The sequence below is a fragment of the Podarcis erhardii genome (assembly GCF_964252035.2).
Source record: "Podarcis erhardii genome assembly, chromosome: Z".
NCBI classification, from domain to species: domain Eukaryota; kingdom Metazoa; phylum Chordata; class Lepidosauria; order Squamata; family Lacertidae; genus Podarcis; species Podarcis erhardii.
In genome coordinates this window covers 20,102,405-20,127,011 of record NC_138504.1, presented here as the reverse complement: position 1 = coordinate 20,127,011, position 24,607 = coordinate 20,102,405, and the positions used below count along the sequence as shown (strand labels likewise).

Here is a 24,607-nt window from a genome sequence, read left to right as displayed (position 1 = left end):
AAGAGAGAAAGAGGTGGACCAGTACAAGCCTCTTAAACTGGTGTCGAGGCGGGAGTGACTCAGAGGGGACTTCAGCGGTCTAAGGGTAACAGACGTAGGGTCACGGACCTCGGATGTAAAGCTACTAATGTTCTTCAATAAAAGCTTTTGTACATAAGCTGGAGTGGACTTTGGTCTCTTGTGAGCTGGGACCACGGGTGACTCTGACAGCATGCTATTATCATGTTTATGGGTGTGTGTTAAATTAAACGTGGGTGAAAAACTGCTGCAAAATTTAGAGACTTGCCAATATTGTGAAGCAGGGCTGAGTTTCAATTCACCTACTGTTTCAGAAAGTATGAATCATGTAAGTTTGCCTTTAAATGTGAATGAAATCAATTTTCTCCCTCATCCCTACCTGCACATGTGCAAGATAGAAACCTGGGAGTGTAGGAATGACTAGGGGTGAAAGGGGGAAGTAGGAGAGGCACGGACCATAGCAGGAAATCTACCACCACTTCACCCCAATCCGTAGCCACACAGTCTGCTCTGCTACGGATAGGGATGGAAATAACTCTCAGTTTTAGTTCTTTCACTTTCTCATTTCCCCATCTTAAGTTCAGTTTCCCACATTTATGCAGCAATTTGCAAAAATATTTTCCAAAAGAATTCTTATGAAATTCCTTCAGTGTATTAGTGCCTAATAAACACATTTTTGCCTTCAGTTTTGACTAACACATGCATTTTTTATGTTATCTTCACTAATATATTCAATTTTTATGCACACTCCCCCCTCTCCCGATACATGCATTTTTGTAAACATTGTTTGGCTGCAGAACTGACTGGAGAATCTGCACACATGCAAATTCAGAAGGACAGCTGTGTTTTGGTTCTCATACTGCTTCAGATGTTGTGAATTTGATAGATTTGGCTTCAAACATGAATTGAATAAGATTTCTCTCCCTCCCATCCCTAGCTACAGATCTACCCACCAGGCTTTAGGCAAGAGGGAGCAGGGAATCTGCTATATTGTCCAGTTCCTTCCCAGCCTTCTGTCCCTTCCAGAACCACATCCCTTCTGCTTTCCTGTTCTCCATGTCCTCCCTCTCTCCAACTGTGCCCTTATTTGATATCCAGGGAAAATTGGAACCTAACACATCAACTGCATCTTTGGGTGCAGAATCTTTTTCAGCTCAAGGGCCACATTCGCCAGTAGGCAACCTTACAGGGGCCACATGCAAATGGGCAGCAAAAGTGGGCAGAACAATGAATTTGACTCTTATCTTTGTACAGTAGGCTACTTTCCAGCAACACATGTTTAAAAGGTTTCACACACTCACCCCTACTCATCTCTCTCTCCATCCAGGCAGGTAAGGAGCGCAATCACAGTTCATTCAGGGACTCATTCTCAGTAGGCAAAAGCTGCCAAGGAGGGTACAAAGCAAGGCTATTGGGGTGTGTAGCATGGGAGAGCATCAACAACCAGGCAGAGAGTCCCAAATTTCCCCACCTCTAGACTATAAGCGCCTATGGTCTGCTCCAACCTGCCATTTATTTTTATGAGGGATTCTGCTGTTTAGAAAGAGAAAGATTCATTAATTGGGTGGGGTTAAGGAACTAATAAGGGGCTAAGGAACATCAGGTGAGCAAGACCTTTTCAAAGGGCTGGGTGGTGAAACTGCCAGTTCCTTCCAGAATAAAGCAGAGAAGTTGAAGAGGAACCACAAGGAAAATCAGGTTGGCCATCTCCATAGTCCTGGTGGACCCTCCTCTTCTTTATCCCCTCGTCTACGAAGAGCTGTACTTCAGGTGGGAGCTGCTCCGATCGAGGCCCAATTCTTGTCCGTTGGCTTTCCACTTCCCAACAGAGCCCTTGTCATCTGTTGGTGCAATGCCAAGAGCTGGTCTCTGGCACCAGCAACAAAGGCATGACTATGAGAAAGAAACCAGAGATGTTTAGGGCTTCTGAAGAACCACCCTACACTACAGCCATAGGAAGATGACAAACCTGCAGGGTATGGTGGCTAGAGTGTTGGACCAGGATGAAATAGCCACTCAGCCATGAAGCTCAGTGGGTGATCTTGGGCCTGTCACTGTCTCCTTACTCTAGCTTACCTCACAAGATTGTTGTGAGGATAAAATGAGGAGTGGGAGAACCATAGATGTCAGCATGAGCTCTTTGGGAGGAGAAAAGGTTGGGCTGAAAATGTAATGAATGAATAAAGGCTCTGCCAAGGTCCCCATCCCAGAGAGAGGCTGGGACATCACTACCAAGGGCAGGCCAAGATGGAGACAATATTGCATTCTGTACTGTCCTTGAGATCTTTTTTTCAGGATGTTGGAAAAAATTGCAAATCTGGCTTTTTGACCTTTGGACTCAATTAACATTGTGATAAGAAAACTGTGTGCCAGTCTCAATCCTTTGGGTTCCTCTCACTCACTGCCTCTACTGCAACAGCACTTTAATATATTTCATCTGATTAATTGTGGCGCTTATTTGTTAAAAGGGCTATATATTATTTTATTGCAGATTTTATTGTTGATCATTGCCTTAGACATTTTTTTAATGGAAAGGCAGGTCATAAATGCAACAAACAAATAAAAATCCCAAGAGGTAACTTTAAATGTCTTTGGGCAATGTTTACTTCTGATGATACTTGTTCTGCATGTGCAAATGTATTGAAGAACAAGAATATATTGAGATGGCAGGTGTGGGAACTCTTTTGCGCTCCAGATGTAACTGAACTACAACTCCTACCAGTCCCACCAAGCATGGTCAATGCCCAGGGACAATGGTCAATGACAGTGGTACAATGGGTCAGTGTGTCTGGCTGTTCAGCAGAATTTTAGTGGTTTGAGCTCACCCAGAGATGGTTATGGGCAGGATTCCTGCAATGCAGGGGGTTGGAAAAGATGACCTTCAGGGTCCCATCCAACTCTACAGTTCTGTGAAATCTATGATGATGGCAGTTGTAGTTCAACAACATCTGTTCATAATATTGTGCAGTATTTTGTTTTAATATTAATGTGTTTGGATCATAACCTGCCCTAGGGTGAAGGCTCAGTAATAAAATATAACAATAACAACAATGACATCTGCACTAGAGAGAGAGAATTAGCCCCAATAAAGTTTTCTCCTCCTTGTCCCGGTAACAACTTGGCTGGGGCACTTGGGCATTTCCTCTGCACCTCCATAAGCACAATCCCAATCTTACCTGAAAGCAATTCTTAAACTTCCGGCTGACAAAATAGAGAGCCACGGGGTTGATGCAGGAGTTGAGCGAAGCCATATTGATGCCAAAGTAATCCATGACCAGAAGGAAGCTGGAGTGGAGAAGAGAATGGAGAGTCAGTGCTGTCAGAAGGGAGCATAATGACAGCTGCATGTTTCAATCCTTTGACAATTCTTATGGTCACTAGCATGCAAACTTTGTAGAAAGGGCTGTGGCTGACAGCACATGCCTCATATGTCAATGGTGTGAGGTTCAACCCCCTGTTGTCTCCTCTTAAGATTATCAGATAGCGGGTAATTGTAAAGACCTCTGTTTGGTACTCGGTAGAGCTGCTGCCTGCCAGAGTTGGCAGTGCTGGATTAAATGGGCAAATAGTATGACTTGGTATAAAGGCAACTTCCTGTGCCCTGGGAGTCTCCAGTTTGGCAGTGGGTTCCCAGCAGAGGTCTGGGCCAGCATAAAGTACCCAGCAATGCCAATGTTTGGCACTGGTCTTGCCTGGAAATCTCAGTGATCAAAATGCATTATCAACAGCTCATGAGTAAGTCTGAAAGTCCTATATGTTGGAGGATCCCCTTATACCTCTTGCATTCCTTCACCCCTTATACCATATTACCGTATGGACCACCCATACATCTTGCTTTTAGTTAAGAGTAATGTGGACAATACTGAGTTAGATGAACCAGTGGTCCAAATCAGTATGAAGTGGCTCCCTGTATTTCTAACACTGGAAATGGCCTCTTTAATTTCAGGGAGGGTAGAGATCTCTTCCACCACCAAGAAGAAAATAAGGAGCTTCTGATATTGAGCTTACCTAAGCAGTTCACACCTATCAGCGTCTTGTTGACTATAAATGGTCTTCTTAAGGATCCTGCTGAGATGGAGAGGTAGCCAGCAGAGGGCGAATATCACCACAAGGCAGAACACTGTCTTGGCCACTTCCCGGCGCTGGAATACCAGCAGTCCAGTCATTGAAGTTAATGAATGAAGGAGCAACAAAAGGCAAAGATGACATGAGCATGTGTATAATATGGTAAAGACATCAATCAATACCATCAACCCCATTCTTCACACCCAAGCCCTGTCTTTTCCTGTCTTTCTGCTCCCCATTGCTGTTTCACGCCCTGGTTTCTCTGTTGTTCATCCTGCACTATTATGAGCTGAAAGTTCAGCTATTTGCTGAGTGATATACAGAGGCAGAGACCAAGGAGTTGCTTTACTATGTTACTGTGCCCACAAATGCAGGACTTCGGACAGTTCCAGTGATTAATAATAATAATAGTTATAATAATAATAGTCCAGCCTGAAGTCTGAACTGACTCTTCCAGAAGACAAGAAGCTGTGATGGAATCTCTTTCTGGAATTATTTTTTTAAATTGCATTTATGGACCACATTTTTCTCCAAGAAGCTCAAGGTGGCATGCACAGATCCCCACCTCCTCTCTTAGTCTCCACAACTACCTCATGAAAGCTAAGAAACTCTCTAACCACTGCACGATGTTAGCTCTTCAGATGACTGCCGTATTCTGGTATTAGGGAATATCCAGAACATCCCCAGAGTCCTGCATGCCAGGAATGGAAGCAAGGGAAGGATGTTCATATTTCACCAGTTGCATGAGGGAGACAGGCTGTCCAACCAGAAAGCCCACCTCTGTATCAGAGCCTACTTCTAAAATTCAGAGGACAGGCCACTATTTATTCAGATGTTCATTCCCTGGCATCTCCAGCTGTGGCTCTCCAGATATTGTTAAACTCCCTCCACCCCAGATACAGGCAATGAGCACAGACGATGGGCAGTGGATCCCAAACATGCCCATAGAGTCACAGGCTCCCTATTGCAATGAAAGAGATTTCAGTTAGCAGGCCATCTTCTGGGCACCTTGCACTCAGTTCCTGCTTGTGAGCTTCCCATAGGCACCTGGTTGACCCATGTAACAACACCAGATTGGCCTTTGGCCTGATCTAGCACAGCTCTTCTTATTTTCTTATGAAAGCCACTGCTAAACAGAGCAGACAAAGCCTGGCCATGTGAGCTGGTGGTCTGATGTCATTCCTTGTATCTGAGCCAAGGAACAGAGTTTGTTCCCTTGAGCCTTGGTTGGGGGACCTCACCCGTTTCATGTGGTCGTTGAGTGCTATCCTCATGCCATTCCTCTTGCTCAGCATCTCACACGACATGAGGGAATAGAAGACGCCAGTGCAGGCCAGAGGCAGGCAGAAGTAGAAGCCAAAAAGCCACCAATCTTTCACATCCTTGTAGAACTGCGGATGGAAGGGAAGGAAGGAATGAAAGCAGCTGCCTCTCCAAGGGAGTTATTAGCTGTTGTGTGGAGGGTGGGATTGCCTTGGGGACTTTTGTCCCTATGGCACTTGTGGAACACATGAAGACCAGAGATGGACTGAGCCATGTTCTGGTTTCACTGGCATTCAGTTGCTGAACTGTTCCACCCCCTTCCCTCCCATGATGTGCCATTGCATCCCATTGACTATCAATGGGTAGTAGCTATGATGACTATACTCTGCCTCCAATGTCAGAGGCAGTAATGCTTCTGAATACTAATTGCTAGGAGCTGCAGGAGGGGAGGGTGCTGTTGTGCTCAGGTTCTGCTTTCGGGCATCTTGTGTACATTCAGCTGGCCACTGTGAGAAAAGGAGGCTGTACCAAATGGGGCTCCTTTGGCCTGATTTCTCCAAGAAATCAAGTGCTATTCTTATGTTCTTATGTTACGTTAACTGCATGCTATTCTGCCCTGCTCCACCTCATTGTATGCATTCCCTTGGATCCGGCTCCAAGAGGCCACAGCTCTCTATACCATCCCAGGAAAAAGCAAATGGAATCATCTCATTGTATGCATTTGAGGCACACTTTTAACATAAGAATACACACTTTGATTCAGTTTGCATTTAATGGCAGATTTACACAAGTCACATTTTCCGAAGCAATATGCAAACCAAAACACAGCCATTGTTCAAATTTCCCAATTGTCCAAATTTTAGGAATGCGGTTCTCCATCCAAATAATGCATAAAATAATAAAAAAATGCATAAACTAAAGTGTGCATGTAAATGTACACATTTGTGAAAATAGCATACAAAAATGCAGCTCAGTACCTGCCATGACCAGCCCAGGGGAAAAACAAACCAGAATCATGGAACTCTACATAGGGTTGTAGAGTTGGGAGGGTCCACAAGGGTAACCCAACTTCAACCCCCACCCACAATTTGCAACAATATTTGTATTAGGGAAAATTGCATATAAAAATGTGTAAACAAGGGGGAAATTGCACCAAAAAAAGCTGTCTATGAGAGCTGTTTTACAAAATAAGAATTCACAAGCTGATGCGGAAATGTGGGGAGCTGAATTTAAAATAGGGGAAATGAGAAGCTGTAGTTGACAGACTGGCCCATTCCTTCCCTTGGTTGTTCAAATCATCTGGCTAAACAAGAGAGAACATACCGTCATGAAGCTGGATTTCTGTTCAGCGGCCAGCATGCAGACCCAGTGCGTCTGTTCACGGTAATTCAGTTCCACCAAGTCAAAAGCAATGGCTTCAGGGACAGCTAGGATGATCGCCACTGCCCAGATTAGGGTCACCTCAACAGCCTTCCACATGGGGATGCCAATCCCTTGAATCCGGCTCCAAGAGGCCACAGCTCTATACCTGCCATGAGCAGCCCAGGAAAAAGCAAATGGAATCATGGAATCATAGAACTGTAGAGTTGGGAGGGACCGCAAGAGTCATCTAATCCAACCTCCTGGCTGCACAGGGGAGTTGAAGGTGGAAGTTTCAGCCCAGCAACATCTGCAGGACCACATTCCTCCTCTAAAGACAGTGTAGCTGAAAAGATTATCCACCACAGTGTTCAGGGAAGACTGAACAGGGTCAATGAATCGTATAGGTAGGGTTGGCTAAGTGAATGGCTGAATGGACCTAATTAACCAGGCTTGACAGGAGGCAACAAAGGTGGTCTGTTACCTGTCTATGCTGAGAGCACAGAGGCTGAGGACTGTGATGCCAACGGAGGCCTTCTGAATGAAAGGCACCAATTTGCACACCTGCACACCAAAAGGCCAGTCTTCTGCAAGCAGCTGAAAGAGAGGAAGGACATCATCAGCATGCCATCTCAGCGGAGAACTGGATTCTTATAACTTTGTACTCATTTCTTTGCATGTGTAGGGGCATCAGGCAAACCCATACACCAGCCTTTGACAATTTGGTGCCCACCCCCGGCTTTCTGGTTGCCAGGAGTACTTTTTAATGTTCAAAAATGTTCCTTGGTTGTAGTCTACAGTCCCATTCTGCACTTTCTTTTTTTTTTTTTTAAATATTTATTAAAGTTTTTAAATATAAATGCACAAATAATAAACAATCTTACTTCTATCACAGACATAATTTCATCACTTCTTTGGACTCCCTCACGTCTCCCGCTCCCATTTACATCGTTAAAAGTTTTTTCCAAACAAATTATCAACTTGTTTACAATCTCATGTCCACACATTCAAATATGATCTAGCACTTCTTCCAAAAAATTTTATATTTTCTTTAATCTCACTTATCATCAAATTTCAAATCTAATTTAGTGGTGGCCAATTTTTTATAATCTAGCATCCTTCTTAACATTCAACCAAATTACAATGTTTTTGTAAATACATCTTAAATTTCTTCCAGTCTTCCTCAATCCTCTCTTCTCCCAGGTCTCGGATTCTGCCAGTCATCTCGGCCAGTTGCATATAGTCCATCAGCTGCATCTGCCACTCTTCCAGTGTGGGTAGATCTTGAGTTTTCCAGTTTTTTGCGATGAGTATCCTTGCTGCCGTTGTTGCATACATAAAAAATGTTCGGTCCTTCTTTAGCACCTTCTGGCCGACAATACCCAGAAGGAAGGCCTCTGGTTTCTTGGTGAAGGTATACTTAAATACCTTTTTCAGCTCATTATATATCATTTCCCAGAAGGCCTTCACCTTAGGGCATGTCCACCATTCTGCACTTTCACCATTGTATCACCTCTTTCTGTTGTGTAGGTGTTCTAGGCTGAATTGATGCCCATCCATTCAAAGCTAGCCAACAACAAAATGCTACACAAAAATGCTAAACATCCCCTCACCCTAGTAGCAAACATGGAGGGACTCAGTGGTGTAGCAACTGCTCTGTACAAGATCACTTTAATAAACATATAAAAATGCCTCATATAGAGTCAGACAATTGGTTTATCTAGTTTACAGACAGGGAATCTGTGGCCCTCCAGATATTTCTTCATTGCAGCTTCTAGTGCTCTGGCTGCAGTAGCTCTGGCTGATGGGAGTCAGAACCCAATCACATCTGAAGTGCCACAGACAGTAGTGAATGGTGGGAGGGGCTGTGGAGGACCAGTCACAATGGGCATCAGTCACTACTGAGTCCAACTAATAAGGCAAAGGTAAACGGTAAAGGACCCCTGGATGGTTAAGTCCAGGCAAAGGTGACTTTGGGGTTTGGCGTTCATCTCACTTTCAGGCCAAGGGAGCCAGCGTTTGTTCACAGACAGCTTTCTGGGTCATGTGGCCAGCATGACTAAACCACTTCTGGTGCAACGGGACACCTTGATGGAAGCCAGAGTGCATGGACATGCCATTTATCTTCCCGCCACAGAGGTACCTATTTATCTACTTGCACTTTGATGTGCTTTCGAACTGCTAGGTTGGCAGGAGCAGGGACCGAGCAACGGGAGCTCACTCCGCTGTGGGGATTCAAACCGCTGACCTTCCAATCAGCAAACCCAAGAGGTTCAGTGGTTTAGACCACAGCACCACCTGCATCCCTATGAGTCCCTATGAGTCCGACAATACCATTCTGGCTATGTGTAGCCTCTTCCCTAGAAAAAATAAATCTGCAAGTTCTTGTATGAAATGCAAGTGTTCTGCTCATGGAACAAATATGTAAAATATCAGTCAGCTGTATTTTGAAGAATGTCAGCTGAAAAGCAGAAAATAATTTCTGATCATTAGATGAATGAACTTTGGAAACAAAATAGTTATAAAGGTAAAACATCTCAGTTTTGAAAACTGTTAGAAGAATTTATGAAAGCTCTCCTTACATGTTCAGAAATGATTCGCTGGCTGAGGAAGTTCCTCTTTCCTTTTTAAAAAGCTCTTAAATCAGTGAATCAGCTGTCTTGGAAATCTGATTACCAGACTGGTTTACTTTGAATTAGACTGGAAAGTTTTGTTTCAGTTCACGCTAAATATTGGATTACACGGATACGGCAAATAATAAAATGTGGATTAATGAAATAAATTGCGTAACAGTTAGGATATTCCATTCAACAACCAGAATGAGATTTCCTCTTTGTGTTAGGTCCTGAACAACTTGTCCAGTTTATAGAACAGTTGTCATACACAGCCTATTAAGACTTTGAGCTTTGGTGCAGGAATGAACTTCCATGAGTATCTCACCTGGAGTTCTAAGCCATGGGAAACAGCTAAAATTAGCCATTCTTGGACCATAGGTGATAGCCAACATTAGTCATAGAGTAGACCCCCTGAAATAACAGGTCCTCAGTCCATTTCAATGGGTCTAATGGGTATGACAGGCTCCATCTGCACCATACATTTAAAGGGCTAAGATACTATTTCAGCAGTCATCATCCCCCCCCAAAAAAACATCCTGGGAATTGTAGTTTATTAAGGGCAAAGAGAGCTGTTACAGGACGCCCTGTTCCACTCCCAGAACCACAATTCCCAGTGGTTTAACAATCAATCCTGTTCTCTAGGGCACTCTGGGAACTGCAGGCTTCTGCGGAGAATGGGTTCTCCCAACAGCTCTCAGCACTACACTTCCCAGGATGCTTTGGAGGGAAGCTATGGCTGTTTAAAGTTGCAAGATGCTGCTTTATATGTTTAGTGCAGATGGGACCAGAATAATAATAATAATAATAATAATAATAATAATAATAATAATAAATCTGTTAAGTTGTGGGTGAACATATCAGACAACACAGTGATTCTTCAAACAGCTCTTGTTTATTCACAGGCCCAGAGCAGAACTGGACTGAAGGGTTCAGCCAACCTGATTTATATAGAGCTCCACTACAAAGCAACAGTAACAACTTGCTGTAACTATCCAATCACTGAACGTCACTTTAAATTCCTTATTTGCATATGTGGATCTGAGTGGAAACTATCTATATGAAGCCGCTGGGAGAGATCATCAGGAGGTTTGGGCTGGGTGTTCATCAGTATGCAGATGACACCCAGCTCTACCTCTCCTTTAAATCAGAACCAGTGAAGGCGGTGAAGGTCCTGTGTGAGTGCCTGGAGGCTGTTGGAGGATGGATGGCAGCTAACAGATTGAGGTTGAATCCTGACAAGACAGAAGTACTGTTTTTGGGGGACAGGGGGCGGGTGGGTGTGGGGGATTCCGTGGTCCTGAATGCAGTAACTGTGCCCCCTGAAGGACCAGGTGCGCAGCCTGGGAGTCATTTTGGACTCACAGTTGTCCATGGAGGCACTGGTTAATTGTGTGTCCAGGGCAGCCGTCTACCAGCTCCACCTGGTATGCAGGCTAAGACCCTACCTGCCCGTGTACTGTCTCACCAGAGTGGTGTGTGCTCTAGTTATCTCCCACTAGGACTACTGTAATGAGCTCTATGTGGGGCTACCTTTGAAGGTGACCCAGAAACTGCAATTAATCCAGAATGCGGCAGCTAGACTGGTGACTAGGAGTGGCTGCCGGGACCACATAACACCAGTTCTGAGAGATCTGCATTGACTCCCAGTATGTTTCCGAGCACAATTCAAAGTGTTGGTGCTGACCTTTAAAGCCCTAAACGGCCTCGGCCCAGTATATCTCAAGGAGCGTCTCCACCCCCATCCAGCGCCGAGGGCCTTTTGGCAGTTCCCTCATTGCGAGAAGTAAGGTTACAGGAAACCAGGCAGAGGGCCTTCTCGGTAGTGGCGCCTGTCCTGTGGAACGCCCTCCCAGCAGATGTCAAGGCAATAAACAACTATTTTACTTTTAAAAGACAACTGAAGGCAGCCCTCTTTAGGGAAGTTTTTAATGTTTGATGCTGTACTGTTTTTAATATTCAGTTGGAAGCCGCCCAGAGTGGCTGGGGAAACCCAGCCAGATGGGTGGGGTATAAATAATAAATTATTATTATTATTATTATTATTATTATTATTATTATTATTATTATTATTATTGTATATCTACAGTATCCCCCTGCTGGCCCAGGGTGAGAACTTCAGTACATAACAAAACCCTTCCTGCATATGGAAAGCTAATATGTCAAGGCAGGGAAAGGGATCTGCTGATCTTTATCCTTGAGATGTTAGTTTTTGGTGTGCATGGCACTTCGGAAAGCTTTCAAACATTCATTCCCACCTATTCACCCCTTATTTCACCCTTTAGAGATAGAAATGGTAGCAGTCATGAATTGCTTTAGCCCTTAGACTGCTCCAGAAAAAAATTGCATGAGGGCTAGAAAAACAAACAATTCATTTGCTTATATTTTGAGTACAGGGAGGAGGTGTCAGTATTTTCATCCCTCCCATTGCAAGGATCACCAGATCATGTTTGTTTTACTTTCTGTCTAAAGGAGGGGGAGGAAGCTACTCTTCCAGACTTCCATCCCTAGCACTGTGTGTCTTTTTCTTTGACCTGTCTAGAGACGAGATGGCAGTATGAGAGAGCTGTTTCTCTCGTACATGTTTGTTATGTTCTTTTATTTGTTTAATTAGAAGAAATAAATTAGGTATGCAACAAAACCTCCACAGCTTTGCTTCCGTTACTCTACTGTGTTTCAGGTGCTCACGTGATCAAATGTGAGTCCACTGCACCAGGACCTATTCCTCGGGAATGCTGTGTTGATGTTCCTAAGTTCCTGTGATCGGAAGGTCGGAGAAGGTGCTCCCAACACCCAGCCCATGCAGGCACTGAAGACGTGGGCTGTACATGGGTGTACAGAAAGGAGGCAGACTCTGGTTGCTTGCAAGACAGGGGCTTTGAGTAGCAGCAGAAGCTCAGGGGCAGGGTGCATGCTTTGCACGAAGAAGGCATTAACTTCAGTCTCCATTATCTCCTAGCAAAGCTGGAAAAGACTCCCAACTAAAACAGAGTAAGCTGCCTTATACCAAGTCAGGTAGTTAGCCCATCCAGTTCAGTATTGTCTACACTGACTGTCAGTACTCCAGGGTTTCGGGCAGGAGTATCTCCTAGCACTATGTGCAGAGGCTGAGGATTGTACCTGGAGACTTCTGCATGCAGAGCAGATGCTCTGCTACTGAAATATGTCCATTTCCCATCTGAAACCATGGAGAGTGTTATGTACTGAGTTGAATAGGATCCAAAATGCAGCAGTCTGATTGGTCCTAGGGCAATAGGGTTCAGAACGCAGCAGTCTGATTGGTCCTAGAACAATAGGATCCAGAACGCAGCAGTCTGATTGGTCCTAGAACAATAGGATCCAGAATGCAGCAGTCTGATTGGTCTACAGGAGCCACCCAATTCAGCTCCAGGTGGAAGTGAATCCACAACCTGATTGGCCTGCAGGAGAATCCCGGAATTAGCCAATCACATGGGGTCCATTGTGTAAATAATGTACATAAAGCAGACATTCTGGGGGAACTTTCATTCCTCCTCACCACTATGAGCTGAATAAAGAGCATGAAATCCACTCTCGACTGAGTATATTTCAGATAGCTAATGCTCATCTTGGAGGGGTCACATAGCACACTTGGCACCACTGAATCTCAGCAGTGGATCTATGGGAGTGGTCAGTGGTTAGTAAAATTATGACCATGACCATCACCACTATTTTCAAATGGAGAAAAAATAGGGCTGGCTTGAGGGCACAAAGACCTTGTGTCATCACAGCGGGCTACTTCTCAGAGTGGGCAGTAAATGCATATTTAAAGAAATAATTAATTAAAAATAATTTTGAATTTTTTAAATTGCTATTTTTTTATTTTAAAAATGGACACATGCCACAAAACCCCTCTGGCAGCACAGTATCACAGCAGGGGGCCTATGGAAGCAGCCTCTAAAAAACGTTATTTAAAAAAATAAAAAAATAAAATGGGGCCAGGCCTGGGGGGCATAAAAAACTTTTGGCATCATAGCATCACAACAGTGATCCATAAAAACAATAGAATTAATTGTTAGTGAAAATAGCATACAAAAATGCATTATGGGGGTTTTTTTTGGGGGGGAGTGTATTTTAGGAGAAATGCTGATGAATTTCCTTGAAGATTGTTCTTTTAAAAATAAATAAATTTCAGACTGATGAAGAAATGCATCTGAACTGAATTTAAGATTGGAAAACTGAAAAAGTAAGAAACAGAGAGAAAGTGAGAAAGATTTACTTACCCCTAGGCTGCATAAAAAATGCAGAACTAAGTCAGAACTCTTACTTCCTGTGATTTGGACACTACGCTTCAGTTAATTCAATCGACAATTGCATTCATGATTGCTGCTTCTATTTTGTATACCGTGGTACCTTGGGTTACAGATGCTTCAGGTTACAGACTCTGCTAACCCAGAAATAGTACCTCAGGTTAAGAACTTTGCTTCAGGATGAGAACAGAAATCACGCAGCGGCAGCGGGAGGCCCCATTAGCTAAAGTGGTACCTCAGGTTAAGAACAGTTTCAGGTTAAGAACGGACCTCTGGAATGAATTAAGTTCTTAACCAGAGGTACCACTGTATTGTGAACTGCTTCCATCTCCTTCATGGGAAATTGGCAGAGAAATTAAAGATCTAACTTAATCTCATCTTTTCTCTTTCATAAAACCACTCCTTTCTTCTTTAACGTAGGGAAGATTTTGTTCAACTTTCTATTCCTTCTCTCTGTCAGTCAAGGGATGTACAAAGATCTCTGCATCTAGAAATAGAGAGGAGGGCAGTTCTTGGGAAGGCCCATAGCTTAGTGGTTACAGCATCCGCCTTGCAAGCAGAAGGTCGCAGGTTCAATCCCTGACATCTTCAGGTAGGGTTGGGAGAAACTCCTGATTGAACCCCTGGAAAGATCCTGCCAGTCATTGTAGACAATACTAAGCAAGATGAACCAAAGGTCAGATTGTATAAGCTGTTGCTGCTGTACCAATTTCAGAGAAGACAAGCAGGAGTAGCAGCCCTTTCAAAACAAAGTCCCCCTGAAGGAGACCCTACGCTCACATGCCATGTGTCCACAACTGTTTTGGCTCCTCACCAAGGCACCTCCTGATTAATTGTAATCAGGAGGTGCCTTGGCTAACATCCAAAACAACTTGAAATATCCAAGTCAGCCTGCACAAACAGTTACATCTCACAGAAATATTTTGCACTGGAGGCTTCCCAGCTGAGTACATGCGAAAGTCGAGTTTTGCTGCTTCTTTGACATCTGACCAACTTCTGGCTCTCAGATGCAAAACAGTAGCTTGATTGTGTCCTCAGCTGCAGGGCTAAGAAGGGAGTTCAAAGAGGGATGCTTCTGCTTGGAAGTAAACACCAAGCTTTCCTAAATGCTTCTGAACCGCCCATCTCTGCACCATGGTGCAGTAGGGAATTTTAGATTCTGGACTGGGGTTTCCTAAACTTGTGTCTCCAGCTGTTTGTGGACTACAATTCCCACCATCCCTAGCCAGCAGGATGAGTAGCCAGGGATGGTGAGAATTGTAGTCCAAAAACAGCTGGAGACCCAAGTTTGGGAAGCCCTGCTCTGGACTTATTGGTCATATTAGGGGGTCGGGCACGGAAAGTCCTCTTTAAATGGCAATGTGTACATGACTTCACTTATCTGTTAATGGTCTCTCTATACCATTTCAGAGAAAAGGGGAGTTATCCAGTGTCTAAATGTTCCCCCAAATAAATTACTCTCAAAACAGGGAAAAACTGCTGTGCTTGCGTCTTCCCCAACATGCGGCAAACACTTATAGCTCATAAGAAAAGAAGACACAAATTTACATAATATGGGGGTACAGATGGGCATATCTTCCAATTTTGGTTTCTCTCAGTTTATTTTTCCAATCATAACTGCAGCTCTCCAAATTTCAACTTCAGTTTGTTGAAATTTCATCAGCATTTCAGTGCAAATTTCTGCTCATATATACACAGTTTTGATTAGCATACACATTTTTTACAATGTCCTCAAATATAATTTTTTTGAAAAATGTTATTTTCCACAACATGCACTTTTTCATGCATGCTTTATTCTAGTATATGCATTCTTAGACAGACTGTTGGACTGGAGAACTGCACTGCTAAATTTGGAGCATTCCTAAGGATCCCTATGTTTCAGAAAGTGTTAATTAGGTAGGTTCACCTTCAAAAGTGAGCCAAATCAGATTTCTTCCCTATCCCTCATGTTACCCAAAAGAGAAGCATCTTTTGAGTGTTGCATGCTACCCCTAATATGGTGTTCTAATAACCCTCACAATTAGGTCACGTAGAGTGGGGATGAGTGTGCTTGCTCTGAAGCTTGTACCAACTGTGATTCATGATCAGGGAGGCAAACATATGTAGCAGCCAACCTGTTCTGCTCATGGAGGATTTCCTTGTGCAACCTAGAACAGCATGAGATCCAGGTTTTCAAATCTGCATGGGGACCCTCAGGAACAGAAAAGTCTTCCTGTATCAGACGTTATCCTCTCTACATGGGGCTACCTTTGAAGGTGACCCGGAAACTACAATTAATCCAGAATGCTGCAGCTAGACTGGTGACTGGGAATAGCTGCCGAGACCATATTACACCAGTCCTGAAAGACCTACATTGACTCCCAGTACATTTCCGAGCACAATTCAAAGTGTTGGTGTTGACCTTTAAAGCCCTAAATGGCCTCAGCCCAGTATACCTGAAGGAGCGTTTGCACCCCCATTGTTCAGCCCGGACACTGAGGTCCAGCACCGAGGGCCTTCTGGCGGTTCCCTCACTGTGAGAAGTGAGGTTACAAGGAACCAGGCAGAGGGCCTTCTCAGCAGTGGTGCCCGCCCTGTGGAACGCTCTCCCACCAGATGTCAAGGAAATAAACAACTATCTGACTTTTAGAAGACATCTGAAAGCAGCCCTATTTAGGGAAGTTTTTAATGTTTGATGTTTTATCATGTTTTTAATATCCACCCAGAGTGGCTGGGGAGGCCTAGCCTGATGGGTGGGGTATGTAATGAATTATTATTATTATTATTATTATTATTATTATTATTATTATTCCAAGTTGTGGAGGCTAACAAGAATGGGAATGATGGGCCTCATCTCCCACTCACCCTCCTTGCACAAGGGATTGGTCCCATCTGCCTGGATAGGTCCCATCTTCAACCTAGTATATATGGCAGTCACCTAACTCGTGGTCACTGTTTATTGCTGAAGAGTCTTGATTCCCCAGGCACTGCATTGCAGTGATGTAATAAACTCATCCAAACTTTTGTGTTTTCTTCCTCTTTCCCAACCCTGGCCAAGAAGGGCCTTACCTTATATACATTGATGGGCAAGGCAATGAGAATGTAGAGCAGATCCCCAAGAGCCAGGCTAGCAATGAGGACATTAGGCCCATTCCTCATGCATTTGTTCTTGTAGATGATCCTCAGGAGGGTGGAATTCCCAATGATGCCCACAATGAAGATAGTGCAAGACACAAACGTGTTAATGTACTTGAAGGCCTGCCGGATTTCTGTCGGCTTAGCACACATGACTGACAGCTGTGGGCCCTCTGTGATGGCATCTCCAATAAGGTTGCCTGAATGGTTGGTGGTGGCTCTGGAGTTTGTAAATATTCCAGGCTGAATGAGACTGTAAGCTTTATCTTGATCCAGAACCTCAAAGGGGATGGGGGTATTCCTGAAGCTCACTGCTGTCTGGCTGGAGACTCTCAGGATGAGGCAGGCCAGGCAATAGGCCAGAACAGGTAAAGTAGAAAACTTGCCCATTGCGATGGAAAGCTTAAAGCTCAGCCAAAGTTTTGAGTCTGTTGGTGGGACCAGGAGCTAAAGATCTTCCCTGATCTTGCCTGTGGAAGGAAGATAAGGATGAGTTCTCTGAGTTACAGGAGAGGAGAGAAACAGTGATATTGAACAGTTACTCTGCATGAATTTCCTTGGGATTGATTATTGTTCATATAGGGTTCTGATAGGTAACCTGTATCCTTCCAGATGTTCATAAAATCATAGAATTGTGAGCTGGAAGGAACCAAGAGGTTCATCTAGGCCAACCCCCTGCAATGCAGGAATCTTCCACCCAATGTGGCATTCAAACCCATGACTCTAAGATTAAGAGTCTCATGCTTTATCATCTGAGCTATTTATTCATCACCGTTTGACTCCAAGTGCCATCAGCCCCAGTCAGTATGGCTGATGGTCAGGAGTGATGGGAGTTGTAGCCCAACCAAACCTTGGAGAGTCATATGTTCCCCATCCCTGCTTTAGGGTGTGACAAAAACTTAGGGAACTGGAAGAGAGAAAAATTCTGTCTTCTTTTTGTAGCTACCATGAAAATGAGAGACACAACCAGAAAAAGCAAAAAAGAAAAAGAGGTCTATCTCTATCATCTATCTATCTATCTATCTATCTATCTATCTATCATCTATCTCTATCATCTATCTATCTATCTATCATCTATCTAACTATATCATCTATCTATCATCTAACTATCATCTATTTATCGTCTATCTATCATCTATATCTATCTATCATCTATATCTATCTATCTATCTATCATCTATCTATCTATCTATCTATCATCTATCTATCTATCTATCATCTATCATCTATCATCTATCTATCATCTATCATCTATCATCATCTGTGACTTACTGAAGTTTCAGGTGTCTTTGGCATAGAAGAGACTGTGCATCTGCATAAATCTACAATGGTAATTTTCAGTTCACTGAAACTGCCTGTAATTTATTTATTTAAATATTTTATAAACCACTTAATTGCAATCATCTCTAAGTGGTGTATAAGAATCTCATTGGAAAGAAAATGAAAAGTGTGCTAAATCTATGAAATTTAAGTTCAGTTAAAATGTCTGTTGGACAACCAGTGACCAGCTTTTTATTTATTTATTAATCTTCAGTCCATCTAGGCCCAGGGGTCAGCAAACTTTTTCAGCAGGAGCTGGTCCACTGTCCCTCAGACCTTGTGGGAGGCCGGACTATATTTTTTTTGGGGGGGGGAATTAACGAATTCCTATGCCCCACAAATAACGCAGAGATGCATTTTAAATAAAAGGACACATTCTACTCATGTAAAAACACGCTGATTCCTGGACCATCCGAAGGCCAGATTGAGAAGGCAATTGGGCCAGATCCGGCCCCCGGGCCTTAGTTTGCCTACCCATGATCTAGGCATTGCCCATACAAGCTGGCAGCATCTTTCCATGGTTCCAAGCTGAGAACATTCCCAGGCCTACTTAAAGACACTGGGGACCTTCTGCATGCAAAGCAGATGCTCTGCTACTGAACTATGGTCCTCCCTGTTGACAGGATCACTGATGTTTGGGATTGAATCTTCGGTGCTGCTCATGCTGTGAGTTACTGCTCCTTGCCATGTATGTATGTATGTATGTATGTATATATTAAACAGGGATGCATACCATATTTTTCCTACAAAGTGCTGCTAGGAATGTACAAATCTGCCAATTTTTGTTTCTCTTAGTCTTTTAATTTTCTAATATTCAGCACAGTACAATTTGTTGCATACATACATACATATATCGAATATAATATGGTTTTGAATTTCTCTCTCTCTCCCTCATTCCCTCTCCCTCACACACTCCCCCAATATAGGTTTTCTTGCACACATTTTCTTTTGTGAGATAACTGCATCACAAAAATTGGAGGAGTATATATTTTGAAGGATAGCTATGCTGCGGTTTGCATTTTATATTGGAAAGTGAAAAATTGGAAATCTTGCATTAAAATGAGAACTGAACCGATTTCTCCACCATTCCCAATTCACACAGAACCCCCATTCATTTTTTAAGCATATTGGCAGTAGGCCTTCGTTTCGAAAAGCTCTTTTTTTAACCCTGCCCCCAATTACAGATGGTTTCATTCAGCCACCAGAAAAGACACACTGTCAAACTCCATCCATAATTAGGACTGGAGAATGTATCAATTTCAGTTTCCCATCCCACATTTTTTCTTCTCCGCATTGCCGTATCAGTTTGTGCATTTGTTCATACAAGTCCTCATGAAAATTCATCAGCATTTGGGTGCAAATTTCTCCTCATATACACATTTTTGTATGCAATTTAACCTAATATTGTTATTATTGCAAAGTAGTTTCCCTAATTTGAGTACTTTCATGACTATATACATTTTAATGAAAACTTTACCACCTTGGTACACATTACTTGGATGGATAACTGCACTGCAAAATTCAGAGAAGTGTAAATTTTGAAGGATGGTAGTGTTTTGGTTCATGTATTATTTGGGAAAGATTCACCTTTAATTGCAAATTGAATCATATTTCTCCTCCATCCCAAGCCACAATATTAGATATTTTTAAAGGATAGGACACTTAAAATATATACAGCCTGTTAAAAAAGAATATCCCACAGGCATAACAACCCTAAGATAATTATCTGCCCTAAAAATATTCAGTTACCTTCCCAGTCCTTTTGAAGGAGGAAGCCCTCTGTGTTGGTTGCATTCACATCAAGGATCCCTTTCACCAAGGAGAGTTATCCAACAAAGTGAGCTGGGTGGTTTTGGAAATCAGAGGAGTTTGGATCCAGCCATTTCCCAAAACTGATGCAATGAAGATGCTGCTCAGCTGTGATGTATGCCCTCCTAAGAGTTTGATGAAAAGTTTCAAAAAAGGAATGGGTCATAATTATAGAGGACCTAAGGCCTGTCCCTCCCCTGTGTTCAGCCACGGCAGCCAATAGGCATTAGACCAGAAGGGGTGAAGGAAATAGGGCTGACATGGAAAAGCTGTCATGTGGGAGAGCAAAATCATAAACCAGTGTGTGTGCTCCAGGCAGAGGGGAGGTGGAGGAGGGAGATAGCTAAAGGAGGAAGAGAATGATGACAGGAATTGAATCCCAAAGAGCAATCTCTGTCATATGGTCAATCGCCTGACCGTTTTGTTATACTAGGCACATTTTTACCAGTACTGAGACACAGTACTGGTAGGAATTTGTTCCCTGAGAATTTAGTAATTACTAAGACATTATTTGTGCTACACTGTCAATGTAGGGCATTTTCCAAAGTTTTATAAAAGGAGGCAGGTCTCTGCCTTCAAGCAGCTTACAAATCTGGGAGAAAAGTCAGACAAGAAGAGTGTGGACATACATCAATGCTTTTGTAAAAGAAAGAAAATATAATCATGTATCAATATAATTAGTAATTAGATAACGTTTTTAGATTAATTATCACTAACTTCAAACTGGGTGTAATTTAGAAAAGAGTAGAATTGATATTGCTCTCCTAGACCCCCCAACTCTTTTTTGTGAATATTGTAGAAGCTTCTGTCAGCTTCTGCCCAGATGTTTCAAGGAGGCAGGTCCATCCTGACTGGTTCTCCCTAGCTAGGCTTAACAGGTGGGCCCATCTAAAAATTGTCCTAGGAGCTGAAGTTCTCTTGCCTTGCCTCACAAAACATTACAACCTGGTTTAACAGGGGTGGGGAACCTTTTACGCTCCACAGGCTAGATCATTATCAGCATAAGCTTTGTGAGCCAAATTTGAAAGGCCAGTGGGGCTGCCCATCTGCCAATTGTGTGACATCATTTTGATGTCATATAACTGGCAGATGGGTTGCTTCTGCCCACCTGTCAGAATTCCTTGCACTGTTTCTGTAGAAATGGCAAGAAAGACATGTACCCTGTAAAATGTAGCATTTCCTCTCCTTCACACAGCAGCAGTGGCAATAGGAAAGTGGGGAATGAGGCAGGAAATAAGCTTATTTGTCCCATTCATTCTCACACTTCACACTGCTGCTTTCACTGAAGAAAGGGAGAGGAGGAAATATGCAGTCTCTTTTCCCTACAGCAACAGAGGCGACTGTGGTGAGGTGAGGGTGGGGAATGAAAGACAGTTAGAAGCTGCTTTGGCCCATTCATCCCTCCTGCCAGCAGAAACAGAGGGAGTGCAGGAAGGCTTGCAAAGCCTGCTCTGTGCTGATCCTCTCAACCTTGGACATAAGGTCCTTTGTCTCACCCTTACTTCGTCCCACCTCCAACAACATGTAAGGTATCAGGTGTAGGGCAGCTGGGCATGGCTTCCCTCAAATAGTCTTGTGGGCCAAATGAGGCCATATCAGGCAAAGTTTGGCCTGTGGAAAGGAGGTTCCTCATCCCTGCTGTAAAAGGTTTAAGGTAGTCTTTAACACAAAATATAAACAATTTCGCATAATTTGAGATAAACACCAGAAACAGAGGTAATCGTGCCCCCGAAGGAAAGCAATTACCTTGAAAGAAAGCACATAAGCAGAAACAGCCTATTGAAGTACTGGCTGGTAATATTTGTTATTGTTGATTTTAAGACAGGGAAATTGAAAAGGAAATTTGTTGACCAGGTGATGCATTATCATATCAATTAACATGAAATCCTCTTCTTAAAAAAGGACTTCCATGACATTTATCTTTTCTGCAAATTAAATGCTGAGCTGAAAATATATAAATCATTAGGTTGCCAACTGTAGTTTCCTGTGGGCATTACAACTTTCCACATGGACGTCATACTAACTTGCAATTCCTTAATGCATAGTAAGAATTCATATGTACAGAGTGTTGCACTGGAAGTATTTATTTGTGGGGGCCTGTCAACAAATTGTGACACGTTATGCTTGTTAGAAAAACACTGGGGCCTAATTTGAACAGTAGAATGTCTGGCATCTGGTGGGCGGGGCTTTTGTCTTGTGCTCCAGAATCAGCCCCTCCCTTCAGGTGTTCAGTTAGGTTCAAATAGTGACACCAACTGTCATACTTGCTTGATGTTGTTTTAGTTTCTCTCAGATAGTATGCTATTGCATTACAATTTTCTTTATTATTAAAGTTTTGTTGGCATATACGTGAGCCGCTGACTTTGCTGAAAGAAAAGAAACTCTCATGAAGAATGGTGGAATATCCTAAATTTCATGACTGAGGGGATATTCTCAATCTGACAGGAGAATTGATTGTTTTTAATCACCCCATTCTTCACAACAATCCTGGCCACAGGTAATATGCCCGGAAAGGTTTTTCCCACTGTTTACATGGACACTTACATAAGCTTGACACTTGTCCGTAAAATTATAGCTTTTGTGAAAAGTGAAAAAATATTAGTGAAAAAATATTGATTTTTCTCCTTGCTGAATAATGACTATAAACTATTTACATTGATATTGGTGGAAAGATTTGAAAAGATTCTACAGGACCTTATTCACTATGATCAATGTTTATTTTTGTCTAAAAGACAGCTAAGAGACAATATAAGAAATGCATTAGGCATTTTGGAATATTTGAATTATAATGAAAAGCAAGTTGCTTGATTTTTTGGGGTGCAGAAAAGGCCTTTGTCAATCTGAATTGGGTGGGTTTTTTAAAAAAAGTTTTTCAAGAAATGAACTTTGGAAATAATTTTATTAAATGGGTAAAATCAATTTATACACAACAGACAGCACAGATACTGGTTAATGGAGATTTGACTAAACCTTGTGATATGCAGAAGGGGACAAGGCAAGGATGCCCATTATCCCCATTAACTTTTCATCTTGGTCTTAGAAGTCTTGCTTAGAAACATTTGACAAAATCAGTTATGGGAATAAAGATTTTAAAAGAAATGTATAAATCAAGAGCATTTGCTGATTATTTGATGTTAACTTTAGAAAACCCGCTGCAGGGACTAGGAGTTCTTATGGATAAATTAAAAGAGTTTGGTTTATTAGCAGGTTTTAAGATTAACCATCAGAAAATGAAAATATTAACAAAGAAGACCAGAAGGCTTTGATGGAGAAAACAGGGTTTCAAACTGGAAAAAAGTACTTGGGTATAACCATGACAAATATGAATTGTGCATCATTTCAAAATAATTAGGTCGAAACATGGGCTGAAGTTAAAAAAGATATGTCAAATGGGTGAAGTTAAAACTGTCATTGCTTGGCAGAATTTCAGTGATAAAAATGAATGTTTTGCATAGAACAATCTTTCTATTTCAAAGAAGACCTATTGTGAATAATGATCTACCATTTAAAGAATGGCAAAGAGATTTATCAAAGAGATTTAAACACAAGTTAAAATGAAAGTACTGCAAGATGTGAATGACAGGGGAGGACTGGGACTGCCTGATTTGAAATTGTACTTTGCCGCTTGTTGTTTAGGCTGGATGACTCTAAAAAACAGGAGCATTTTGGAAGTAGCGGGTCATGATTTAAAGTTTGGATGTTATGGATTTATGTGATGTGCCAGGGTTGAAGTTAATGTGGACTTCAAAAATCATTTTGTTAGACGTTCTATATTGAAAGTCTGTAATAGATCCAATCTCAGTTTTATATGAAGATACCTTTATGGATTTCAACGCAAGAGGCATTCTATAGAAGAGAGATGATAGGTAATGAGAAATGGTTAACTAAGTGGGACCAAAGAGACTGTAAAATTAAAACATGGGAACAATAAATAAGAGAAGGTTACAGTCTTCAATGGTGTGCTCATTTGCAATTGATTTGAGAGATTTAAGTTGGATAAAAAGACTTGTGGTATAGAAAAAAAAGAGAGACATTTTGAAGTACAGTTATGCATATGTTGAATATATTGCAAAAAAAATGAATAAATTACTGCTGAATTGTGAAATTAAAGAAGAGCAAGTCAAAGTTTGCATGATTAAATGGGCAATAATTTTTGGTGATAATATACAGATGGCACAGTGGAAAGATATGTGCACTAAAGGGTTAAAATATACACTGTGGTTCTTAACTCCTAAGAAATTAGCTGAAATAGTGAAATTGACATGTTTAATCAGAGAAAAGTCATTGTTAACATTTGTTAAAGACTGGAAACCTCTCACAGCCTTTTTGTGTGAAAAAAACAGAAATAATGATATTTGGATTTGAGGATTGAAGATATTGTTTGTTTGTTGCTTTGTAGGGTGTTATATTGGATTCGATGAAGTGAATATTGTTTTTATATAGTGGACAGATGAAGAATCAGATTTTTTATTTTCTGTTTTTTAAAAAAATATTATTTTATTTATGATTTTCAGTTTTATACATTTCAATAATTTTACAATCATTTTAACATTTCAAAAATCAACTTCCTTCTCCCTCTTTCTGTGGTTCCTTAATATATATTTGTTAATATTTTCTGCATATTCCAAATTAACTTAATTTACTCATTTATTCATCTACTTTAAATTTATAATCTTATAAGACTGCAGGTTATTACAATAATCCTGCCAATGTTCTTATCTGTTTACAGTTTATTTATAATATACAATAAATCATTTCTATTCTTTTATAAAAAGTTCT

General features: G+C 41.9%; 1 protein-coding gene across 1 annotated transcript; it reads right to left on the bottom strand.

Moving 5' to 3' along the window:
- Positions 1 to 1,597: 1,597 nt before the first annotated feature.
- Positions 1,598 to 19,996, bottom strand: LOC309334186 (endothelin receptor type B-like). The gene is made up of 8 exons (XM_081848350.1): positions 19,769 to 19,996; positions 16,634 to 17,169; positions 7,190 to 7,302; positions 6,670 to 6,874; positions 5,325 to 5,474; positions 4,027 to 4,160; positions 3,195 to 3,303; positions 1,598 to 1,911 (listed from the first exon to the last, which is right to left on the bottom strand). The coding sequence occupies exons 2-8, from the start codon at positions 17,087 to 17,089 to the stop codon at positions 1,768 to 1,770; spliced, it is 1,311 nt and encodes a 436-aa protein (XP_081704476.1). The 5' UTR covers positions 17,090 to 17,169; positions 19,769 to 19,996; the 3' UTR covers positions 1,598 to 1,767.
- Between the last annotated feature and the right edge of the window lie 4,611 nt (positions 19,997 to 24,607).